At 38.9% G+C, this 26809-nt stretch overlaps 1 protein-coding gene and 1 non-coding gene across 4 annotated transcripts in view; one reads left to right on the top strand and one right to left on the bottom strand.

The window, feature by feature from the left end:
* Window positions 1–23573, top strand: part of LOC124595801 — a 285104-nt gene extending 261531 nt beyond the window's left edge. For all 3 annotated transcript variants that reach the window (XM_047134690.1, XM_047134691.1, XM_047134692.1), the window contains exon 10: window positions 22421–23573. In XM_047134690.1, the coding sequence (XP_046990646.1) occupies window positions 22421–23212 (792 nt within the window). In that variant the 3' untranslated portion in view covers window positions 23213–23573. The remainder of the gene's footprint in view (window positions 1–22420) is intronic.
* Trnas-cga lies at window positions 60–134 on the bottom strand. The gene has a single exon. It is a non-coding gene; the product is annotated as a tRNA-Ser (tRNA).
* Window positions 23574–26809: the final 3236 nt, after the last annotated feature.

The raw sequence follows: 26809 nt of genomic DNA, 5'->3' as shown, positions 1-26809 counted from the left end.
ATTTTCACTCTGCAGCGGAGTGTGTGCTGATATGAAACTTCCTGGCAGATTGAAACTGTGTGCTGGACCGAGACTTGAACTCGGGACCTTTGCCTTTCGCGGGCAAGTGCTCTACCAACTGAGCTATCCAAGCACGACTCACGCCTCATCCTCACAGCTTTACTTCAGCCAGTGCCTCGTCTCCTACCTCCAAACTTTACAGAAGCTCTCCTGTGAACAGTTTCAAATACACTATAGTCATTCTCCTTACCCTAGCAGGTCCATCTCTCATTCATTGCCACTAATTCCTGTGTTACTAGAGATCCATATCACATTTACCCTGTTGCTTTCCCCTAGCCGCACAAGGATTTTATAGTACTCTGTGATGATCATTGAGCTCATTACAGGGGTAACAGAGATTTCAGAACTGCTTGGCTTGTCAGGAAATGATCTGTAAATGGTAACTAGGAAATTTTGATACACTCACACCAAGACACAGTACCTGTTTCAATCAGAAGAATATATGGGTTAATTCCGTGTTTCAGACTTGAGTAAACAGATTGTAGTCACTGCAGGCTGCACCTCCTCCATCCTCCACACTGCTGCAGGCTCAGTGTATGTGAGTGGCCAATAAACATTGTTATTAGTTGTGTCAAATATTTTCCTAAGTATTTTCTGTTGTACTTTTTCTAGTTGTCTGATACGTGTATGCCCTAGGATTAGTGTGGCCTCTGCTGCATATAGTATCTCGGGGAGCTCCACCATTTCGTAGTGGCATAATTTGGCTTTTTGTGAGATAGACTTCTTGTTGTAGTGATGCCACACTACTTTGTATGCCTTGTCCAGTTTAGTTTTTCTTTCTTCATTTGAGTTTCCGTTATGTCTGCTCGTTTGCAGTGTGTCACCAAGGTATTTGAAGTTTGCCATTTTGTAAATCATGCCGTACTTTGTGTTCAGAGATGAGAGTTTCTCTGTGCTCATAAACTGTGTCTTTTTGTAAGGGATCTGTAGTCCAGTTTTGGAAGCAATTTTGTGTAGTTTTTCAATAGCAACTTTTGTTTCATTTATACCTTTTGTGACAATCGCCAAGTTGTCTGCAAAAGCCAGGCATTTAATCTGTAGGTTTCCTAAGCTTATACCCTGTTGTGATGTTTCCCATTCTTTTATTACCTTATATAACACTAGATTGAAAAGGAGAGGTGAGAGGCCGTTGCCTTGTCAGATACCTGTGTGAATTTCAAAGGTCTCTGATAGTTCCCCACAGAACTTTACTTTGGAGGTCGTATTGGTCAAGGTTTGGTCTATGGTAGTCCATGTTTTGTTGTCTACTTTGTATTCTGCGAGAATTTTGAAGAGAGTTTTCCAATCGATAGAGTCATACGCCTTTCTGAAGTTGACAAAGGTAATGATAAGGTTCTGTTTGTGTTGTAAAATCATTTTCAGGTTCCAATTTGTTCCACACAAGACCGCCCTTTACGGAAGCCTGCTTGCTATTCCCCAATCAAGTGGTCAGTCTGGCATTCTAGTCTGCTTATTAAAGCTTTATAGAGGGTCTCGTATGTGACCGGTAGTAGAGATATTCCTCTGTAGTTGTTCAGGTCAGTCTTGTCACCTTTTATGTGTAGTGGGTGAATCAGGGCAGTTTTCCAGTCGTCAGGAATTTTCATGGTCTTCCAGATATCTTCCAAGATCCTGTGGATGTTTTTGGTGGGTTCTGGGTCTTGTATCTTCCAGATTTCCATGATGATGCCATCTTCTCCTGGTGCTCTATGATTCTTGAGTGACTTGATTTCTTTAACTTCTTCTAGGGTTGGAGGTTCACTATCTGGATTGTATGTGCTTGTTTCTGTCATCATTTCTTCCATAGGGGGGTCTGTGTAGAGGAGTTTTTCAAAGTACTTGCCAGAATGTCACAATTGTTTTTGGTATTGGTTTCTATGGTTCCATCCAGTCTTCTGAAGCACAAGTTGGGTGGTTGATATTCAGTCATATTTTCTCTGAATGTTCTGTAGAAGTTTCTTGTATTGTTCTTCGTGAAGTCCGATTTGATCTGCGTCAGTCGCCGTTTATCATACTGTCGTTTTTCACTGCGAATGATTTTGCTTGATTGTTTCTGTGTTTTCAGGAAGTTCATACAATTCTCTTGGGATTTATGGCTACTAAATTTTTACCATGCACTGATTCATTGGTCAATAGCTTGGTCACATGTGTGGTTTCACCAACAGTTTTTCCTTGTACGCTATGCTTGTGCTAGTTTCATGGCGTCTCAGATTATTACTGAAAGTTGTGTCCAGTCTGTCTTTTTCTCCATTTTAATTTGGTCTAATATTTATGTCTGGTTTAAAGTAAGGTATTCTGGATCTGGTCTAACAATTTTGTTCTTCTGGAGCTTTTATTGGGCAAAAGACGAATCCTGATCTATTGTAGGTGGTGGTCTGAGTTGAAGTAGCCTTTATGTGTGTCTATGTTCAAAATTTCTTTTTGTGAGTCTTTCTGGACTATTACATGGTCGATTTTTAGTTCATGCTTTCTGCTGGGGAATTTACATGTGGTAAGTTCCCATGTTGGTTTCTTGAATTTTGTTGACATAATGCCGAGTTCGTGGCTTTTGAAAAAGTCTATCAGGTGTTTTCCATTTTTGTTTGTGTCCTTGTGTGGAGTATGTTTTCCTGTGGTACGTCTTTTCTTTTCTGAGTTTAGCGTTGAAGTCTCCCAGTATTATTCTGACTCTATGTGCAGGAGTTTTCCTGATAGTTTCTTCCACTGTTGTCCAGAAGTCATCAATTTCGTCCGAGTTTGTCCTGTTGTAGTCATTAGTCGGTACATGTGCATTGATTATTGTGTAGGATTTGTTGGCTGATTTCACTGTGATGGTGCTGATTCTTTCGTTTGGTGATGAAAAGTTGATTATGCTGTCCGTGATGGACTTGTATACTGCAAATCCTGTGTTAAAAAGCCATAGGTTTTTCAATTGTCTTGATGGTTTTCCTTTGTATATTCTAAAGTTCTCCATGTTGAAATGGTCTTCGTCTGTGAATCATGTTTCTTGCAGTGCACATATTTTGATTTGAAATTTTTCGAGAGTGTCTGTGAGTTGTTTCATCTTTCCTGTCTTCATCAGTTGAGTGTGCCGATGTAGTGTTTGCATTTGGTCGTGAGGGAGTTTGAGAAGCTCCGATTCTTCTCATGATGTCTGTGAGCCCCTGAAATCCGATGCTCATGACGGTCACAGTCTATTGACTGGGGCCCGGGGTAATGAGATTTTTCTTGTTGTACCATCATGATGTTTAGTAGTTAGATATATGACATGCTGCCAAGTACAACCTGACTTTCCAGATCAGGAGGTTGGTTGAGGCAGCCACTGACATGTGGAGCAGATGCCTTATTATTATTATTGTTGTTGTTGTTGTTGTTGATGATGATGATGGAAATGTGGAAACATGATGTCCATTACTATTAGGAAAAAAGAATAATTCTTAAATGACTGTTACACAATTAGCAGTGTCAATATGAGTCACGCAGAACAAAAGCTGTAAGAGAGGTGATACATGTTAGGTGGAACAGCCTGCTGTGACTAATGACAAGTTTATACTGCATGTGCTGTTCACCAGACACGGACTAGCTGGTAATGGAGTAATGCACCTGTGACAGACTCCATGTACATCCACACACACATATCGTAGTTTCTTCTTCTGTAATCCTAAAACAGTGTGGCAGATGTATGACATGCACAAATGACGAATATGTGAATATGCTTCTAGTCCTTGGTGCATTTGATAACTGGGCTGGTGTTTCTGCTCATGATTTTTCTGCTTGCTATTCTGGTTGACATCATCCAGATAAAAATGTGTTTCATCATCTGGAGCTTCACCTTCAAGAGACAGGCTCTCTTCTTCCACCATTGCATGACGGAGGTCCTCCACAGACTCGCCGTACTCCAGCTTCTGAGGAAGCTATTCTGGAAGTCATACACAAAGAATCCCAGCAGAGTACATTTAGCATAGCAAGGCAGCTTGGTGTCTCACAACACATGGTCGTTGATGTGCTGTACGAGCATGGGCTGCACTCCTATCATTTTTCTTTAACACAACACCTGCATCCCGTAGATGTTGTCTGTGGTTGCAATTTTGTGAATGGTTCCAGCAACAATAGGAAGCCAACCACAACTTCATAAACAGTACAATATAGTCAGAAGAAGCAGCATTCACTTGTGATAGTGTCTTCAGTGTGCACAATGCCCACCATTGATGTGACATTAACCCGCACGTCACCCATAACTGTAAAGTTCACTTTGGCATTAACCTCTGGGGTGGAAATTGGAAGATGGGAATTTGGGTCCCTGCTCATTGCCTGACCGGTTGACTGATTGTGCATTCCACTCAAGCTGTTTGCCCAATGCACTGGAAGATGTACAACTTCATGTTTGGCAGAGGTTCTTCCAACATGATGGTGCACCTCCACACTTTGGAATTAATGTGTGACAGTATTTAGACAGAACATTTCCAGGAAAATGGCTTGGATGGGGTGGTCCAGTTGTATGGCCTCCTTGTTCATCTGACCTAAATCACCTGGATTTCTTCCTGTGTGTTCTACTTCACTGGCACGTGGAAGAACTGACAATGCATGTTTGTGCTGCTCTTGTATCTGTGGATGCAGCCATGTTGCGATGAGTCCAGAGCTGTATGATCCAGCAGACTGCACAATGTTTTGACATGCAGTAGGGGTTGCTTTGGGCATCTGCTTTGAGGACAACATATTCATTTGTAAATGTCATGTGGTCATTAATATGGAAATTATTATTGTCACTGGTTGCTAGTGTGTGTTATATATGAGCAGACATACCACATGTAGTATAAGTAACTAGTAGATGTTAAGTTATTTAACCGTGCAGTCATCATTAGCATCTCCAAACTTATATTGTTTTTGTAGCTATTCTATTAGTTTCAACTGTGCCTGATCACATTTTCATTATCTTCAGCATTACAAAACACTGCACTATATAAATGTCAGATACAGGTGGCTTGATAAATGGTATATACTAAAGGATTATATGGCAGAATGAACCTGAAAAATAAAATCAAATATGCCATGACCCAGAGTCAAACACTCAACCTCCTGCATGGTCACCCAAAACACTATCCATTGCACCAGCTGCACAGTGCTGCTGCAATTTGCTAACAGATATAGTTACCATGTATGTGATTACAGTGTTGCCAAATTGTCTGTCTTTAACATCCATTTACCACCAGAAATATGTGCAGGATGAAATTTTATGAGAGACATATTTGTATTGCTAGTATGTGAGGAATCACCCTGCGAAGTCCGAGTGCATGAAATTCTCTTCATCCTGTATAGTTTAAAACTAATGCAATTAAAAAAAGAAGAAAATCTAATTGCAATACAAGGGTAACCATGAAATTGCTAAACATATCCTGTGTGCCCAACTCAATTTTGAAAAAAAAATTGTTTTACTAAAATGAAGTACATTTTTATTAAAGATAGGAAACGTCTTCGTCTACATCTACATCTTCATCTATACTTTGCAAACCACTGTGAGTTGCATGGCAGAGGGTATATCCCATTGTACCAGTTATTAGGGTTTCTTGCTGTTCCATTCACAGATGGAGTGCAGGAAGAATGATTGTTTCAATGTCTCTGTGTGAGCAGTAATTATTATAATCTTATCCACACAGTCCCTGAGCAAGTGATATGTAGAGGGTTGTAGTACATCCCTAGAGTAATCACTTAAAGCTGGTTATTGAAACTTTGTTAACAGAGTTTCTTGGGATAGTTTACATCTGTCTTCAAGAGTCTACCATTTTAGTTCCTTTGGTATCTCTGTGGCACTCTCCCATTGATTAAACAAACCTGTGATCATTCATGCTGCCCTTCTCTGTATACATTCAGTATCCCCTTTTAGTCCTATCTCTTATGGGCCTCATAGACTTGATCAGTATTCTAGGATGGGTCACATGAGTGATTTGTGTGAAATCTCTTTTATAGACTGATTGCACTTCGTCAGTGTTCTACCAATAAACTGAAGTCTATCACTTGCTTTATCCATGAGTGAACCTATGTGATCATTCCATTTCACATCTCTACAAAGTGTTAACTCCAGGTTTGTATGAGTTGGCTGATTCCAACAGTGACTCATTGGTATTGTTGTAATAGGATACTATGTTTTTTTCATTCTGTGATGTGCACAGTTTTACATTTCTGAATGTTCAGAGCAAGTTGCAAATCTCTGCACCATTTTGAAATCTTATCAAGATCTGACTGAATATTTACGCGTCTTCTCTCAGATAATACTTCAATATAGATAACTGCATCATCAGCAAAAGCCTCATTTTACGATTAATACTGTCTCCAAGATCATCAATATACAACATGAACAGCAAGGGTCCCAACACACTTCCCTGGGGCATACTCGAAGTTACCTCTACATCTGACATTGACTCTCCATCCAAGATAACAAGCTGTGTCCTTGCTACCAAAAAGTCCTCAATCTAGTCATAAATTTCACTTGATACCCTATATGACCATACCTGTGACAATGAGCGTAGGTATAGCACTGAGAAATTTGCTTTTTAGAAATCAAGAAACAATGCATCTACCTGGTTGCCTTGATCCAAAGCATTCAGCATGTCAAGTGAAAAAAGTGTAAGTTAGGTTTCACATGATTGATGTGCTATTGGCTTTGAGGAGGTCATTCTGTTCAAGATATCTCATTATGTTTGAGCTCAGAATATGTTCTAAGATTTTACAACAAAACGATGTCGAGGATATTGCATGGTAGTTTTGTGAATTCATTCTGCTACCCTTCTTGCAGATGATCTGTGCCTTTTTCCAAGAATTGGCCCCAGTTTTTTGTTTGAGGGATGTATGATAGATTATAGTGAGAACAGAGGCTAACTCAGCTGCAAATTCATTTTAGAATCTGACAGGGATTCCATCAGAACCTGGAGCTTTCTTCAGTTTTAATGATTTCAATTATTTATCAACACCATTGACACTAATACTTATTTCATTCAGTTTTTCAGTGGTACAAGGATTAAATTGGGGCAGTTCTCATGGGTTTTCATTTGTAAAGGAACATTTGAAAACTGGGTTAAACATTTCAGCTTTTACTTTGCTGCCCTCAATTTCAGTTCCTGTCTCATTCACTAGGGACTGGACACTAACTTTGCTCCCTCTTTATATATGACCAGAATTTTTTTGAGATTTTTGTGAAATGGCATTTGACAGTATTCTGCTATGGCAGTCATTGAAGGCATTATGCATTGCTCTCTTGACAGCCAAATGAATTTCTTTCAGCATCTCCCTATCTATAGCCCTATGCTCTGTTTTACACCTATTATATAGTAATCTCTGCTTCTTTTGAAGTTTCCTTACAGTGACTGTATATCATGGAGGATACCTCCCATTATGAACTGTTCTACTGGGTGCATACCTATCAGTGCATGGTCAACTGTTTTCTTAAACTTGAGGCAGAGTTCCTCTTCATGCTCTTGACCTATGCTGAAAGTTTCAAGTTCCTCATTGAGATATGATGTTACTGATTTTTTATCTAGTCCGATAAAGATGTATATCTTTCTGCTTGTTTCAGTTCTCCTTTGTACTTTGGTAATCATTGTTGCACAACCGTGTCATGGTCACTGACACCAGTTTCGATGTGGGGATCCTCAAAGAGGTCAGGTCCATTTGTTGACATTAGATCCTATATATTTCTACCATGAATAGGGTTCTTAACTATCTGTTCAAGATAGTTTCCAGAGAAAGCATTTAGTAAAGTTTCAGAGGATGTCTTATCATGACCACAACTAACAGAATTGTAATTTTCCCAATTAATTGTTGGATGATTTAAAGTCTTCACCAACGGTTGTAGTGTGATTGGAGAACTTACGTTCAAGTGAACTGAAGTTTTCTCTGAAGTTTTTGGTTACATCAGGAGATGAGACTGGTGGGGGATAGAAGGATCCAATTATCATTTTATACCCACCCCTGGTGCCCCATTTAGGGGGATCCTTCAGCTATTCTCAAACCTTATGGCACAAGCCCACAAAGTCACAGTCTAGCTTGTCACAGAACTTTCAAAGTCTCTGGTTCAGTCTTTCTACTCAACTCATATCCAAATGCCCATGATCAGTTCTGGAGACAATGCTGCAAATTATGAGCTTTGTTGAAACTCCATGATCAAGGCTGGTCTTCTGAACCTTCTCTGCCAGTCACTGGAATGACACAAGAATGACCTCAGACCCCAAACGACAGGCACCATTTGTTCCAGTGTGTGCCACAATCTGCAGTTGGTTTCAGTTTGTTCCCTTATTGATTGCTGGAATAACCTCTTCAACATGTCAAATGAGGCCCCCAGGCATACACACTGAGTGCACCTGGTGCACTTTTCTGTCATTTCCCTAAGAGATACCATCATTTATCATATGTTTAAACTGCCGATGATTAATAGACCGCTAAAACACTTGAAGTGAGTCCCACTGGGTAAGTTTCAGTTTAACTGAAAGACAGCACCACAGACTTGTTTGTTAGGGGGATCGGTACAACACCCTGAGTCCTCCCTGGTCCCTGTCCACCTTGTGCAGGACACCTAGATCAACGATTGGCATGCCTCTCACAGTCAAGAGGACAGGAATGACTGACCCTGTACTTCCTGCAGAGGAGACAGGATCCATGGCAGAGGATAGTACATTAGATATCTCCATATAGGTATCACAGGTACATGACTCTCAGGAGCTCTTACAACACACCAATTTGCAGGAGCTGTCAGTCGTTTGACAGTAGTCAGGGTGATTTAAAGCTGCTTATGAAAGTAAACCAACTCATCCCAACTAGGAATGTTGTAATTGTGCCCTCTCATAACGTTTTGTGGTTCCTGGCTGGATGAGGAGAGGGTGGTATGATAGGTGGTGGCCGGTTTCCTCTCACTACAACCGCTACAACACAAAATGCACATGTGGTTAAAATATACTTCATTACAGGAACCAGATGGAGTACTTAACTTCAGTGATGTCCAATCTGAAGTTGGTTAACAGCAATCAAATAACCTGTACTAATTCTTGAATCTTGTCCGTGTCCATATCACAACTGCATACAATGACTAACATTTCCTCACTGCTAGCTAAGGTGCAAGGTGATGATTATCACTGTGGAAAACTAGAGCACTATTCAGATGCAATGCAGACTGAGTCCTGAAGTGGCGTACTGAGATTCTGAGTTTAAGATATTGAGATATTAAGACAGCTCGGTTGGCAGTGGCAGCCTATGTGCATGCGGCCCAGGGTGTTATCAGCATGTAGCCTGGGGACATGTCTTGGTCTTCTCTTGTCATAGGTATGCTTAGTTTAGTGCCTGTTATACAATTTTTGTTATTGCTGACTAGTATGCTGGTGAAGGTGTTCACCAGCACATTCTTCCCCCTCAAAATGCTGCACCATTGTGATGTACTGGAGATGTGAATGACAATGGCTGGGCGGGGGGAGGGAGGGGATGCAGGAAGCTGGATGTAGTGATGAGCTGGGAGCCGTACTTGTGGAGGATGGTGTACTCCTGGCTGTACCCCGCCATCTGGCTTGTGAGAGCAGAGGAGCATCCTCCAAAAAACACTGCTCAGGATACACATTCAGTCCTGAGGGCATCTCCTGGGACAATGACAACAATGGCACATGCAAGTCCATTGATTCAGGTAGTAGCAACAGCAGAGATGAGGGTAAGACAGCCACTGACTTGTTCTGCGGTTTCATGATGGCACCAGTGCACGGCTGTGAAGGATGGGTGGCCCCTAGAGGTTCTGAATCTGAGAAAGAAGAACAGCAGAATCATGTGGCAAACAACAAATGCAAATTTGATTCTGGTGATGGTACTACGAACCATCAGGACCTGCAGTTAGATACATATTTGTGCCAGTGTGTTTCTAGATCTCTCCCCATTCCCATCACTGACGTTGGCCAAAAACCCTATAGAGAACCTGGTGCAAAGCGATACTTGTGGACCATCGGCAATGCTGGATGCCATGGTGGGTGCAGCAAGTGAGGCAGCGTTTGATGACAGCGGCCATGCAGAAGGTCCACCAGTGATGATCCGACACATGAGTGGGAGTGATAGGAGGTGAGAAAGAGTTGCAGTGCCTGTTCCCATGTGTGAAAGGTGTGAAGCTTACCATCTGTTGTTTGAAAGTGTGTACAAAGCATTCTGCTTCTCCATTGGACTGAGGTGAAACAGAGCGCTTGTTAGATGGTGAAAGCCATTTCATTCACAAAACTGTTCAAAGTAATTGATGTGAACTGAGGTCTATTTCCATAACAATAACTTCAGGCAATCCTTCAAATGCAAAAAATTGAGAACAACACTTGCTTAATGTTATGTGATATGATAGACTTCATAGGCACTGCAAATGGAAACTTGCTAAAAGAGTCTACCACTATGAGCCAACGAGTGTTCCAAAATGGTCCTGCAAAGTCTATGTGCACTTGTTGCCGTGGGTATTGAGTCTTAAGCCAAGCTGAGAATGTCTGTGATGGAGCAGACTGGTTTTCCGTGCATGCACGGCACTGTGCCATCATCTGTTCAGTGTAGGTGTCCATGCCCTGCCAAGTACAGTGCCAGCGCACTAACTGTTTAGTGTGAACAGTTCCCCAGTGTCCTTGGTGAAACAGCTGTAACACATCCTTTTGCAACATTGTGAGAACGAGCACATGTGATTGTCCACTGTCAAGAGTGTACTAAGAGCACACCTTGTTGTACTGAAAGGTTATGCCGATGAGCAAAGTATCGGCACACTACTGAGTTCTGAATACTGTTCAATGAGCAAGGCCAAGACATGTGAATGTAGTGTAACAGAATCATCAGATTACGGTCCCCTTCCATGCCCTGTGCAGTTTTTCTGTAATTCAGTGGAAAAGATTGCAGCAATTCAGAGGCCTGCATGTCAATCTGGCAACAAGATGCATCAGAGGAATCAAAATCAGAGTCGGGGCTGATCGGAAACAATGCTGTGCTATAGATCTGTACACCAGTTCGTACTGATTCTGGGGGAGAAGCAAAGCCCACTGTTGCAATTTTTGAGCAATATGTGAAGGAACCGGCTCTGATGGGTGAAACAAGGACTGCAAAGGCTTGTGATCTGTCACTAAATAGAACTTGTGACCATACAGATAGTGATGGAATTTTGTCGCACGATATACAATAACAGGAGTTTCTTTTTCAGTTTGTGAATAATTGCAATGAGTTTTAGTTAATAACTTTGAGGCAAAAGCAACAGATCTGTCTTTGACACCAATTCAGTGCAAAAGCACAGCACTGATTCCATAAGAGCAAGCATCTACTTGCAAAATCACTGGTTTGGCAGGATCAAAGTGTACTAAACATCTGTCACTGAGCAAGGCATTTTTCAGTTTCTGAAATGCATTGTGACACTCTTTGGTCCACACAAAAGGCACATTTTTCTGATGTAAGTGTTGCAATGGAGCTATGATATGTGAAGCATTCATAATGAAAGGTACGTAGTATGGTATGCCAACTTGCCTAGCACTCACTGACTGCAGTTCAGATACATTGTGAGGAACAGCCACGTCATGAATTGCAAGTAAATGAGATTTGAGGGTAGTACTCACCCTGACTGTTGATCACATGACCTAAGTATTGTAGTTCTGTCTGAATAAAGTAACGCTTTTCGAGATGACATTTGAGTCCTGCATTTGACAACACTCAGCAAAGAGTACGCAAATTGGCAATGTACTCCTCTGGCGTATGACCTGAGATGAGAATATTGCCCAGGTAGTTCGAACAGAACAGCACTTGAGTAGTCAGCTGTACCAAGTAACATAAAAAATGGTGGGTGTGGAGGCACTGCCAAAGAGCAAACGCAAATACTTGAACAGGTCTAAGTGTGTCTTAATAACAAACACTTTCTGTGAGTCTTTATCTAGTGGTATCTGCAAATAAGCATCATGCAAATCTGTCTTAGAAAAGTAATGGCCTGCGCCAAGCCTGTCCATAAGTTCCTCAGGGTGAGGCAACAGATAAGTGTCAATTATTGGCTGTGGACTGACTGTAGTTTTGCCAAGTCAATGTGAATTTGATCAGAAGGCTTGGGCATCAAAACCGATGGACTTGCCCAGTCATTGCTTGTGATGGAGCAATCACACAATTGTATTGCAATTCTTTTAATTCACTGGGTACTTTGTCTTGTAAAGCAATGGGAATGGGCTGAGCCTGTAAAAACTTAAGCTGTGTATTGTTTTTCGGGGTAATGTGCACTACAAAATTATTAGCTTTTCCAAGTCCACAAGAAAAGAGTTCAGGAAATTCCTTAAACAATCTAGCTGCACTGTCTTTTGGATTAAAAGCACTCACTGAGACTACATTGTCTTCGATGCAGCCAAACAAGTCAAATGAATCTAAGCCAAAAATGGTTTCACTGTCTCTTGATTGCAACACAGTAAATTTCACTGCCCTACTGTGATTTGCAAGTGGCGTGCAAACTACACTGTCCAAGTACTGGGATTTCCTGTCTGTTGTATGCATTGAGGTGCATGCTAGATTTTGATAGGTGTAGGGAACCTAACTGTTTGTATGTACCATGATTAAGCAAAGCTACAGAAGCACATGTGTCCAATTGGAAGTCAACGCGATGGCCAAAAACTTGTAATGTTACAAATAGTTTGTTGGAATGGCATCGCACTCCACTGGGGTGAGATGAGGGCACAACCTTACTTGGATTACTGCTAGAAACTGTAGTTGGTTTTGAAAACACTGCACACACAGAATAAGCATGAGACCTGTTGTTGTGAGAGAGGACAGCATTGGCATTCTTTTGCCATTGCAAGCAAACTGCCTGGACATGACCTTTCTTTTCACATGAGTAATGTCATGTTGCATGACAAGGAATCTTGCCACTTATAGTGAGCAAAACAGTGATGACAAGACTTCACTAGATTTACAGGCCTGGCTGCTTGTTTACTAGGCTGTCTGCGCATCTGTGTGTGTGCTCCTTCTGGCAGCTGAATAGGGCAGTCGCAGGCGAGATGCGACTCGAGCCGACAAATCAGGACCTGATCAAATGTATTGGCAGCTGTGGCGCTGGAATCAATTTGTTCTAATATTTGCAACACTTGATGCAGCAAAGGATCTGAGTACTTGAGAATCTGTTCCCTAATTCTGCTGTCAGGGACATTGTATGTGATCACATCACGGATCATCGAGTCACTTTAAAAGTTGCTACAACCACATTTTAATTTACACTTCAAAAATAGTGGGACAATGTAATCAGTATACAACTGATGGTACATCTCTTCTGGCTTTTTCTTAAGGCAAAACATCTGGCTGCCATGACCTGAATCTGTTGTTCGTAATACTGACTTAATGCACTCACTACTTCATCATAGGGGAGTGTGTCTGGAGATAATGTAGGGAAGAGCCTTTGAATTAAGCAAAACACAGGGGTTCCTGCAATAGACAGGAAATAATGAGATTTCACAGTACCTTGAATTCAATGGACTTGACAGTGGGCCTGGAGCTGGATGAGATATTCAAGCTGTTCCTCTTCTTTTTCATTGAAATGCTGAAATGGTGGGATGTTGTTTGGTGGCACTTGTTGAATCGGTTGGTTGGATGGTTGGGCAGCTAACACAGCTTGTGCAGCAAGCAATTGCTGTACAGTAGACAGCAATGTGGTGATCTACTGGTTCTGAAACTGAAAAATCTGATTTATTTCCAGAGCAGGGGGCAATGTAGCCATTCTAACGCCAACAAATTACAGCAAAATATGAAAAGACAAATAGAAAAGTAATGTGAAAAGCCTTTAAAAATAGTAATAGATTAGTTCTGCAGCTCCCCTCCTTTAATACATGCAACAAAAGAACAAATGAACAAATAGAATCAGTGTAACAACAGTTCTCCTGCAGCAACCTCGAACACTTGAAAAGCAACTAAACTTGTTGATCTAACTCATTGCCATTTGTTGTGGTTGTGCTCTCGTGTAATGTTTTGCGGCTCCTGGTTGGAAGGGGAGAGGGTGCTATTATAGGTGGGTGGTCAGTTTCCTCGCATTACAACTCAAGATGTACATGTGGTTAAAATACACTTTATTACAGGAACCAAATGGAGTACTTAACTTCCATAATGTCCAATCTGAAGTTCTGTGGTTAACAGCAATCGAATAACATGTACTAATTCTTGAATCTTGTCCATGTCCATATCACAACTATAAGCAGTGGCTAACATTCCCTAAGGTGTGAGGTGATGACTATCACTGTGGGAGACAAGAGCACAATGTGATGTATTGAGATGGAACACAAACTGAGTCCCGATGTGACATACTTAGGTACTGAGATCAAGTTATTGACAGGTCGGTCAGTGGCGGTGGCCTATATGCAATGCTGCCCAGGGGACATTATCAGCATGTGTCCTGAGAGCATGTTTGGTCTTCTCTTGTCATAGGCATGTTTAGTTCAGTGCCTGGTTTACAATGTTTTGTAGTGTTGACCGGTGTGCTGGCGAAGGCATGCTCCAGCACAAGGAACATGCAAGGAACAATTTATATTCTGTATTTTATGAATAATCCAATAAAATGTAATATGTATTGTTATAATTACATATCTGACTATTTTTATTCTGAATGAGACTGCTATATAATGAATTCCATACATTATATAATGTAATTTTATTTTATAATTTATTCACTGTTGTTTAATGTACTGTTATCTATCAATATTATTTTTAATTCTTTAAATTCTGTTTTTAACAATTAGAACATTGTAGCAAAACCTATATAAAGCCCATATGGAGCCACTGTTGTATGCTCAGTTTTGCTTGAAGTATTCATGCAGCACCAGCGCCAATCAGTTAACATGTAATCAGTTCCATGTAATCAGCTCAAAACAAAGTGTGGCATGAATTAATGTGGTCATTAAAACAAACCTGGTCAGTATTTGTACCTCCATGATGTAGATTTATTCTTGTTTTCTTCAGCAACTGTAAAAGAGTCCAAAGTCTCCAACATGAAGGTCAGGAAGAGGGGTGGGGGAAAAATTCACCCGGGACCCTCAGCAACTCTTCGTAGACAAGCTGGACCATAGAGCAACTGATACCCTCTTTTTACAGGAGTGTGAAGGTCTTAAAGAACCACAGTTAAGGTGTGAAGCCAAGAAACATAATTGCATGTCAAGGCCATCTTTAAAGCATGGTGAAGGTGCCCTACTATCCCATTACTGGTGAGGTGGTAGCTCATAGTACCAATGTGACCACACTCATACACATGCATAATCTTGTCAAACAAAAGGCAACCAAATTGACTACCTTTGTCAGTACCAATAATCTGAGGGGTGCCAAATCATGAAACCAAGAAGTAAGCAGGGTCTGGGAAATGGAGGGAGCAGAAATGTTTGTGACCAGAAAAGCCTCAGGCCACCTTATGAATCTATTATTGTCACTAGGTAGCAGAAACCATAAGAGGGGGGGAAGGAGGCCGACAATATCCAAGTGGATGTGTGAAAATCTTCCTGAAGGGGAAGGCAAAGAAGAGAGAGGAACAGAAACATGGCAAGCAGTTTTTGAAGACTGACATTTGTGTCAACCACTGCCAACAATCCCTTTGCAACACAGCCTAGATGACCTTATCAGTCACTAATTTAGTGCTATCCATGATACCTGGGTGAGACAAGTTGTGAAAAATGTAAAAAATGAAGTGGTGCCATTTAGCCAGAATAAGGGGGTGAACATTTTTGCAACCATACATTTCTGTGAGTACCTTGCAGAGAAAGGAGTTCAAGACCAAAATCATTTGATTATGGATCATGGTGACACTGACGAAGGGAGGGATCTGGATCTTGATCAGCAGCCAAGGCATCCCAGTCCAGTCTATAGCTGCAATCAATGCAATCGTTGGTGGTGACGTTGTCCTGGCCAGAGATGTGTCAGATGTCAGTGGTAAATTGTGCAATGAAATCTGCCTGCTGACGCTGACACAGGGAGCTGAACTGTATGACTTAGTGGAACATTGATGTAAGGGGCTTGTGATTCATGAACACAGCAAAAAAAGTGTCCCTCAAGCCACACCCGGAAATGCTTGATGGCCAAGTAGATAGCTGACAGCTCCATATCAAAAGCAGTCCAACATTGCTGTTGTGGTGACAGACCTTTTGAGAAAAATGCCAGAGGTTGCCAGGAAGATTAAACACATTGCTGCAAAACATGGCAATCTGGCTTGTGTCAACCATTGAAGAAATGGCTGCCATCGCAACTGCATGTATGAGCAATGTGGCGTTAGCAAGTGCATTCTTCATGGAGTTGAAACCAGTTAAGCTTGTGGAAGTCCACAGGATGTGTTGTTTGCCTGATGAGTTTTTGCTAGTTAGTAAGAGGTTAATAACATTTTGAAGGGCGTCCAAGTGAGGCAAATGATGTTTGTAGGACATACTGGAGACCTTTGAAGATGGGTGACAGCTACATAATGTCATTCACCTTTTCAGGCAGCAGCATAATACCAGCATGTGAGACCATGTATCCAAGAAACTGAACCTGTTGTCTGGCAAATGTGTATTTCTCTATATTTATTACAAAACTTAAATTCTGTAACCTCTTGAACACTTGATGAAAATGTTGGTGGTGCTCATCATGGCTCTTCAAGTAGATCAAAATATCATCCATACCGCAAAAGGTGAACAGCAACCCATGGAGGACCTCATACATAAAGTGCTGCCAAGTTTGTGTGGCATTATGTAAACCAAAAGACATAGTGTTGTGTTCAAAAAGTCTGAATGATGTTGTAATTGGTAGTTTTATGTTTGTCCTACTTGGCCATTGGACTCTGAAAAATAGCTTTGGTGCAGTTGGCAACACTGAGGGCACATGTCAACCACATTGCTGTTGAATGAGCTCTGTTTGGCACAGGGTATCCAACCAGGATGGTACGGGCATTTAACCCTCTGTAATCACCACACAAATGCCAGGAACTATTCCTCTTTTTTTGCTATGTATAGTAGCAAACTCCATGCACTGTGAGATTGAACCACGAAACCATTGGAAAGAATCTTATTAAATTCTGACTGACCTGAAGGCAGCTTATTTGGAGCAGGCATCTTGGCTTTGCAGCGACAGGATGACAAGGGTAGTGGGAATGAAATGTTTAGTTAAATGGCAGCAGTTACACATAGCCAAGTCTGGGTCTGTAAGCACCAGAAATTCCCAAAGCAGCCAGAGGCCAAGGTCATTGTCAACTATCACACTGTTCGCTGGAAGAGGGGGTGTATCAGCAACACACTTGTCTCATGTAGGGGCCATACAGTGGAGGTCATGTAGCTGTTTGGAGGCCACTCTCAGTTGTTTGGAAATAGTGGAGATCAGCCAATACAATGAAGCATTGGCCTTATGCAACAGCATGATGGAACTCTGTTCCTCCTTGCAGAGAGCTTGGACCTCCAAGATTTGTGCTGTCATCAATTGACAACTCCCCTGTAACCCAGTAACAGCGGTGGAAACATCTGTACAAGCAGTAGCAATAGCATCAGCTCTGTGTCCAAGTTCATCTATTGGAAAGATCTGTGAAGGCTAATAAAATAGCCCTACATGCAGAAGTAAACAATGGAGCCATAACGGTTGAGAGATTGTTCCGACAGTAGGACCTGTCCAGCCAGCACACACAGTGAATGGAGCACTTGGGAGGGAGAACCACTGACATTTGCCTTACCATCAATGATCTTATGGAGCTGTGATTGTGGCAGCAGCACAAAATGATGCAAACTTGTTTCCTTTAGAACTGCAAAAGACTTTTGATGGAATATGTATGCTAGTTGTCCACTAACACTTAAGTCAAATTATGCAGTAACTATGGTGAATTGTTCCATGCCCAACATAATGCCGTGGAAACAGAAGGTGGCTTCCACATCCATTAACAACAATTAAGCACTTGTAGGCCAAAAGGAGTAATCTTGATGTTCCTATTGGCAATGTGATTTCTGTTGCTTGCAGTCATTGCAGATGTTGTAGTAGAATCTTGCTGTTGAGTCTGAGTTTCTTCTTTTACAGAAGAGCAGTTGGTGGAAGCCATGTTGCGAACGGTTTGTAGCTATACACTTGTATAAAATAATCTTACAGTTCTGGGTCACCATTGTGGGAAATTTATGATTTCCTCTTCAATAAAAGGATGTATACTGGATGTGATGAACTGTACACTTTATTCTTACAACTAATACACATTAACTGAACACATGTATAGACTCCACAGAGCAACACAAACATAGAACCAAACCTGACTGTCAAAGAACAAAGGTACAAAGATAACACACACTTTACAAAAGATGCTATAAATTCAATGCTCACATAGTCTTGCTTACATTTTTCTTATTGTCTGAAGACGCCACAATGTACGTAATTCATGTTCCTGAAATCCATATTGAAGGGGACCTCAGGGATGTAGAACATGTCATATAAACAAGAAATACATACTTAAAAGGAAGAGATGTTGAAACAACCAGATCGGATAATTCCACTTGCTCTAACATAAATACTATTTTTTTTCTTTTCGTTTTTCTTATCTAATCCAAAAACCATATTTGCATGAAATCTTAAAATTCTGTTACATGATTTATATTTTAGTCATTAACGTTCAAAGAATAATTCACATTTGGTTGATTATAATGTTTTAAATATTCTGTATATAAATATTTTTCTTGAGGAAATCTTCAAAATTTAATATACTGGAACAGTAAAATCATGTGCACTTATAAAATCTGACTCCACTACTAAATGTTTTTTCAAGACTGACATACCTCAGCATAAATCCTTGTTTTTCTTCTTGTTAAAAATATTTTATCTTCCTTCAATGTTCAGTAGTTCAGGAAATATTACTCTTCACAAATATTGTGATCTGAAGGCACAAAGATTTTTGGAATTTAAAATGTAGACCTTTAAAAATCCATTACTGTCATTTTGTATTCCTGATTTCTGTGTACATAAAATATTTGGTATTACTGAGAAAACATGATGAGTTTTGCATACCTAAAAATTTACTTTTAAAAATAGCAGTAGTTTAATGGACACAAAGCCAAATATGAAACACAATAACTTCATTGCCAAATATAAATTAGTATTGCAAACAATTCCTGTCTTTTGTAAAAACCTGTATTTCAACATTATGTAAAAAATTTCTTTCACAAATCTTTAAATGGACATTCGGTATAGTACCACAATCAGACATTGGTAAGCCACCTTTGATGTGTCAACAACCAGCAATAATCATTACTAAACATTTATTTAACATCAGTCACTGGCAAGCTATAGCTATGTTCAATCAGATGTTGCCAAACACCTAGTAATTTTGTTTTATTAATCAGAATACAAGTAGTTTTGGAACAGTCATTGTAAATTGACTCTAGTATAATCTCATTTTGAAGAAAAATGGTCATTATGTTTCTGTGTTTGAGAGAAAAAAATGTACATTGCTTGCAGTTTATACATTGAAAATGTCACCTTGGTTATTGAAAATTTTATTTCACAAATGAACTACAGAGAAAACATTTTGCATGAGGCACTTAAAAACAATAACTTTACAACATGCAAATCTTCCTTCCTTTGATCCTAACTGAACTGGTCCTCAAGCATGTGGAATAAGTAAAAAACTTGAAATATAAATCATTTAAAAGTTAACATCAAACTTTTCACAAACATATAAATGTGTGTATACTATAACAACAACAAAATTAATTATTGATGAAATTATGTGTCTGTTATGTGCGGATGGATATGTGTGTGTGTGTGAGTGTGTGAGTGTATACCTGTCCCTTTTCCCCCCCAAGGTAAGTCTTTCCGCTCCTGGGATTGGAATGACTCCTTACCCTCTCCCTTAAAACCCACATCCTTTCGTCTTTCCCTCTCCTTCCCTCTTTCCTGATGAAGCAACCGTGGATTGTGAAAGCTCGAAATTTGTGTGTGTGTTTGTATTTGTTATTGTTTCTATCAACGTACCAATGCTTTCGTTTGGTAAGTTACAGAATCTTTAGATATATTTTTCCCATGTGGAATGTTTCCCTCTATTATATTCAAATTATTTAACTGGGTAGATAAAAAATGTGCTCACCACGCAGCGGCAGAACACACACATAATAGACTGTTGTGGTTGGCAAGCTTTTGGAGCCAGGGCTCCTTCTTCAGGTGAAAGGGTTGAAGGGGAAGGAAGAAGGGTGAAGGAAAAGGACTGGAGAGGTCTAGGAAAAGGGGTAGATTTTGGGAAAGTCACCCAGAACCGCAGGTTAGGGGGGACTTACCATACGGGATGAGAAGGAAAGACTGATAGTTGGGGACTGCATCAGATGAGATTTGAAAAACTGAGAACTTAAAGGTGGAAGACAGGGTGATATACAAGACAGAGATTACTAATAAAACATCGTGCACAAGTTAATAAGAGTGAGAAGCTAACTGCATTGTAAATAAGGGGGGTGGGAGGGGGCAATGAAAAATAGGCGGGAAAGACAATGGAAGAAGTAGAAAACTAAAAGGGAGTGAAGCAAAGAGTAGTTACACTGAAGAAAAGTTGAGACAGAAGAAATTAACGTAAATTAAGGGCAGGTGGGTGGTGAGAACAAAGGACATGTTGTAGTGCTAGTTCTCACCTGCAGAGTTCTGAGAAACTGGATATTGCTAGTTGCCAGTATATACTCTCTGCCTATGTCCATTCATCATAATTGAGGGTATAGGCAGTGGGTATATACTGTCAACTCGCAATATCCTGTTGAATGATGTTTTAAGCTCTCAGGTTTTCAAATCTCATCTGATGCAGCCCCCAACAATCAGTGTTTCCTTCTCATCCTCTACGGTAAGTCTTCTTTGACCTGTGGTTCTGGGTGACTTTCCCAAAATCTACCCCTTTTCCTAGACCTCTCCAGTCCTTTTCTTTCACCCTTCTTCCTTCCCCTTCAACCCTTCTGCCTGAAGAAGAAGCCACTGGCTCCAAAAGCTTGCCAACCATAACAGTCTTTTATGTGTGTGTTCTGCCGCTGCTTGGTAAGTAGATGTTTTTATCTATTCAATTAAATATGTATATACTATATTGCACTACATAATTCTTAGGTTGTTGTAGCCATGTATTGTCTAGTTGTAGTCTCCAGAATTTAACACCATCAATTTCCTTTATCTGCTTATCATTATATATAAGTCATAAACTGGGAAGAAGCTTATTCGAAGATATGAAGTGCATATAATGTATATTTCTAAATATTATCAACAATGAATAAGATGGAAGCTGCTCACTAATATCCTTGAAAATTTAATTAACATGTTTTTTAAAACTAAACTTTTTGTGCTATTTATCTGCTTCATCTGCAAACAGAACACAGTTAGCACATGGCAGTGTTATTGACTGAAAGGTCTTTATTTCACACAAGAAGAAGTAAGGATCCTAAGATGGAACCTTGTGGAATAGCAGATATAATTAGTCCCCAGTAGGATGCTCTAATACCATAGTACAGTGAATTTTCCTAGTGACACAGTTGTTTCCTGTTAGTGAGAATGTTTTGAACAATTGAATGGCATTTCCTATCATACTATAGTATTTTAATCAACTTAAAAGCATTTAATAACTTATGCAGTCAAACTCCTTTGACAGACCACATAAAATAGTACTAGATTGTAATTAATTATCTAATGAATTAAGTACATTCTTGCTGTATATATTTTCAGCATCAGAACCCTGTAGGAATCCAAATTATACTTTTACAAAATTTTTGAGGATGCATACATAATTGAACTTGGCAGAAGTTTGATGATGTTCTTTTATCTCTTTTATTATATAGGAACTTGATTTTGGCATGTTTCAGCCAAATGGGAAGCATTGTTGTGATGAGCTATGGGTTACATAAGTAACTTAATATCTCACTAAATCCAGAAGAACAGTTTTTATTTTCCTTTGTTGATATTTTGTCTTATCCACTAGACATTTTTCACTATTTATAGATTTTGTGCTGGATATTACTTCTTCTGCTGCAGAAATAGTCACTTTCATGTTACTGAAGCTATGTGTAATGACTGCTCTAAATTATTTTATGGCAGAATTAACTGAGCCTGAAAACTCCATTTTTTTCAATACTAGTAACAGGTAAAAAATACTTGTTATAAAGTTTTATAGCACACAGCACAACTGTTACCAATGTATCATTTACTTTTAAAATTATGTACTACTCCTGTTCTCTGACTCTATCAGTGTCCTCTCTCATTGTATCCCATATTGCCCTTTTTTTTGTTGCCTGGTGTATGTAATATTTTTGCTTGTAGTGCATTTGTTTTTTTGTCTGTGTTACATTCTTCAATATTTTCCAGTATACCTTGAAACAACACGTAGAATCTACACTACAGATGTTTCGGATTGTGATTTAATTGATTAAAAATGTTTTGACAATGATGCTGACCAATCTCAAGTTGCTGTTGTACTCTGTTTCAGAATCCATTGGTTTGGTACAACAGGGCAGTTTCAGAGGTGGACTACATTGCAGTTGTTTCTGCACTGTCATCTCTAAATAAAAGCTGTTCTACTTATAACAATATTTTTCAAATTGGTATGACAGTTGTAGAGGAAACAATAAAGAGAAGTTCTTCAGCTGTTAAATTTTTTAATATTAGTTTTCCATATAATTTGAAAAATGATGTCCCAATTAAAACAAAGTGTCATGAAAATTTCAATTTGATGAAACAGTTTGATGATATGGTTATATATGTACACAAAAGTGTGAGCAGTGTAAGAGGACAACCTTTAAAATTAAAAGTGCCTAAAAGAGTGAATAGATGGACAGGATACAAGTCTCTTCCAGATTATTTAGAGCTGTGTAAGAACATTGAGACCATGAAGAAATTAGTTGCACAAGAAGAAGGTGTTAGCTTAAGTACTACAGAGGATAATTTTGTTATGAGTGCTTTTCTTGAGAGAACAGTACCTGTTCATAATATTGCTGAACATATTAATAATACCACAGAGAGATCAGTTTCTGCTCCTGCCCATAATATTGCTGAACATATTAGCAATATAACAGATGTTCCTGTGAAAGAATCAAGAAGTGATTTAGATCAAGAATACCAGAGCTTGCAAGAACTACTTCAAAGAAATGAACACAGTACCCATTCCTCAAGAGAAACTGTTGATGAAGATTCTAAGCATCTTATAAATACACATGCTTTCTCAAGAGATGCTTTTGTTACTTCTGTAGATAAATTTCTTGACCTGGATGGATTACTGTAAACTCCCATAACCCACAATCCATTCCATTCAAGGCCAGTACAATACCAAAGAAATGTTTCTCAAATTTAATGTTCACCATGTAGCTTAGAGTCATGCTAATTTCTTATTGTACATATCCTGATCCCACATGTGGTTACCTCCACATTGTAGTGTTGCATGTAGATTCTGCATGGCTTTTAAAGAAAATTAATTTATATTTGTGTCCAATTGTGTCTCCTTTCATGTTCATTAATACAAAAGAGGAAGCCTGAATATTGTTTGCCACTAATAACAATCTCTATTTTGTCATTGTTTCATACTCATCAGCCATAGACTTTCTGGTTATACTTAGATATCTAGTAGGCAATGTAACATTTTATTAATGTCTCATGTGAATTATATCAACTATAGTTTTGAAATTACTGTCAAATGTATGTTTCAAAGAGATTTTTAAATTTAAAAAATACAAATCTTTGAATTGTGATGGCATTTCTCCTATTTTTCAGTTCGTTTTTACTCTGTTATGGTTTTGGACTTTTTTCTTAAATGGTTTGAATTTTTGCATTATTTTTATGTATTTATTTTGCTCAGTTTGTTCAGTCACAATATCACACTAAAAATATAAACAAATTTTGTCTCAAATAAGTAACAGTTCAAACAAAGCACACTGCATGCAAAACTTTAAGCACCACATACACATACAGAACTCTCCAGCTTGAACAAATTTCTGTTAACAGCATTTTTTAAAAAGTATATAAAATATATTTTGCATCAATAGTAGAGTGATATAGTCACAGAAGCAATGTGTTTTACTGGCTAAATGATAAAAATAATGGTAATTGTATTAACTTGTTGTTAAATGAGTTTCTAGATGGAATATGGGAAAACATCAGCAAACTGGAGTCTGTTAGAATTAGCTTTACATTGGTAGGGTAACATGATTTTAGCAGTTTGAGGTTAAAAAGTAATTTTTATGTATGTGGTTTATTCTTAAAGAAGGAAGCACATGATTTAAATTTTCCAATGAACTACTGTCACAACCAGGAAACCTGATGCTGTTTATGTTCAACTCATGAAGATGAACCAAAACAATGCCGTGATTGCACTGCATAATGTTTATTGATATTATGATGTTCCTAGTGCATCTATAGATCTGAGCTCTCTACATACTTGTTACTGTACATCTGTTTTGGCATTTTGTATATGTTTTGTTCTTTATTATATTAAGAAAATTGTGGCATGAGAGTGTTATGTGAATAATGTTATTGTTTATGGCTGTTTGCGTGGCAAGATTATCAATTTTCTTGTCAAGTTCTTTACTATAGTGACCTTTTACCACAGGAAGTTTATTATTACATCTCTCCTATAATATTTTTCTAGTTTTTGAGCAATATTTATGGTGTAAACAGCAGAAGTGTTGTTTAATTTATGGTTCTGAAAAGCGAATTGTATGCAATAGTAATTTCTTATGCATATGTGTTTTTTGGGTACAAATTTCTTTCGCTGCAGCTATAAATGCTGTAGTACACCTGTAAACAGATTGTGGAAATATATATTTTTCTTGTTTTACAGGTGTAGTACAACTGTTGTAGATTACCAGTGGGATACTCTCAATTTCTGTTTTATCATTGAAGATGGTATAATTTGAACTGATATTGGGTTTCTAGGTATTATGTTTATTCATATAATTAACTGGAAGTAGTTTCAGAGAGTTTATATACTGTTGATCAAATACTGACACTAGTTTAATCAAAGAGAAAATATTTTCATGCTATGTACTATAAGTATATCATGGTGTATTTGTGTGCTGCACTAAATATGTAATAGCTTAGTGCAGTTTTATCACTTATAATGTCCTAAAAACATCTACCTGCTAGTATTAGTTTCTTTATATGCAGTGGTTTTTCTTTGACATCCACCAGCAGAGCATTTCCTGTGGTAAATCTCAAAGCTCCCACAAGTGTGTGCGTAATCAAACTGTAATATATCCAGTTTTTCCAAAACATTTTGGTTTTTACTGTAGCATAAGTACTGTAATGCAGAGCACATCCATATTACGTTTGGAGCTTATTACTGAGATGTAAAATATTATAATTTGGGGGTGTTTACCAAAGTCAAATTATTGATTCAATAAATTGCTGATTTTATTACAATTATTTATAAGGTTAAAAATATAAGGGATCTATCTCAATTGAGAGCCAAATATCACTCCCAGCAGATGAAAGTGAAATATTGTACATAATATGTCATCTCCAATCAACATATGACTTTGGGCACTAGTAAATGATTTGTCAAATACAACTGCTGTGGGTTTTATTGCTGGTATATTCAAACCAAGCAGTGAAGGAAACAAAAGAAAAATTCGGAGTAGGTATTAAAATCCATGGAGAAGAAATAAAAACTTTGAGGTTCGCCGATGACATTGTAATTCTGTCAGAGTCAGCAAAGGACTTGGAAGAGCAGTTGAATGGAATGGATAGTGTCTTGAAAGGAGGGTATAAGATGAACATCAACAAAAGCAAAATGAGGATAATGGGATGTAGTCGAATTAAGTCGGGTGATGCTGAGAGAATTAGATTAGGAAATGAGACACGTAAAGTAGTAAAGGAGTTTTGCTATTTGGGGAGCAAAATAACTGACGATGGTCGAAGTAGAGAGGATATAAAATGTAAACTGGCAATGGCAAGGAAAGCGTTTCTGAAGAAGAGAAATTTGTTAACATCGAGTATAGATTTAAGTGTCAGGAAGTCATTTCTGAAAGTATTTGTATGGAGTGTAGTCATGTATGGAAGTGAAACATGGACGATAAATAGTTTGGACAAGAAGAGAATAGAAGCTTTCGAAATGTGGTGCTACAGAAGAATGCTGAAGATTAGATGGGTAGATCACATAACTAATGAGGAAGTATTGAATAGGATTGGGGAGAAGAGAAGTTTGTGGCACAACTTGACCAGAAGAAGGGATCAGTTGGTAGGACATGTTCTGAGGTATCAAGGGACCACCAATTTAGTATTGGAGGGCAGTGTGGAGGGTAAAAATCGTAGAGGGAGACCAAGAGATGAATACACTAAACAGATTCAGAAGGATGTAGGCTGCAGTAGGTACTGGGAGATGAAGAATCTTGCACAGGATAGAGTAGCATGGAAAGCTCATCAAACCAGTCTCAGGACTGAAGACCGTAACAACAACAACATATTCAGACCAGTATCCAAGAAGAGTTTGTGATGGGATGATTATATTAGCTATGATACATGTTGTTGTAGATCTGTGTGGGGTGCAACAAATTGTAGATAAGTTGATATATGAACAGTAATCAGTACAGGAACAGTAGACTACAGAAAAGTGGAGGGTTAGTGTTAGTATGTCACAGAAGGTGTTGATAACTTGCACTGATCATTTGTGATGATCACTTCCACAGACGGTGATACAGAGAACAGTGAAACAAATGTAGTTCCATATGGCTGGTCATGACATAGTACAAAATAAAGTTCAGAATACAGTGAAATATATTGTAAATTCCATACCGAGATAGTCATAATTGTGAAACAGAAACAAGCAGGGTCAGGCACTGAAAAACCATTTAGTACATAGATAAAAGTATAATGTACCAAATGAGAG

Source organism: Schistocerca americana, chromosome 2 (assembly GCF_021461395.2).
Source record: "Schistocerca americana isolate TAMUIC-IGC-003095 chromosome 2, iqSchAmer2.1, whole genome shotgun sequence".
NCBI classification, from domain to species: Eukaryota; Metazoa; Arthropoda; class Insecta; order Orthoptera; family Acrididae; genus Schistocerca; species Schistocerca americana.
Note: the sequence above shows the minus strand (reverse complement) of the source record. Positions and strands in the feature narration are given on the sequence as shown.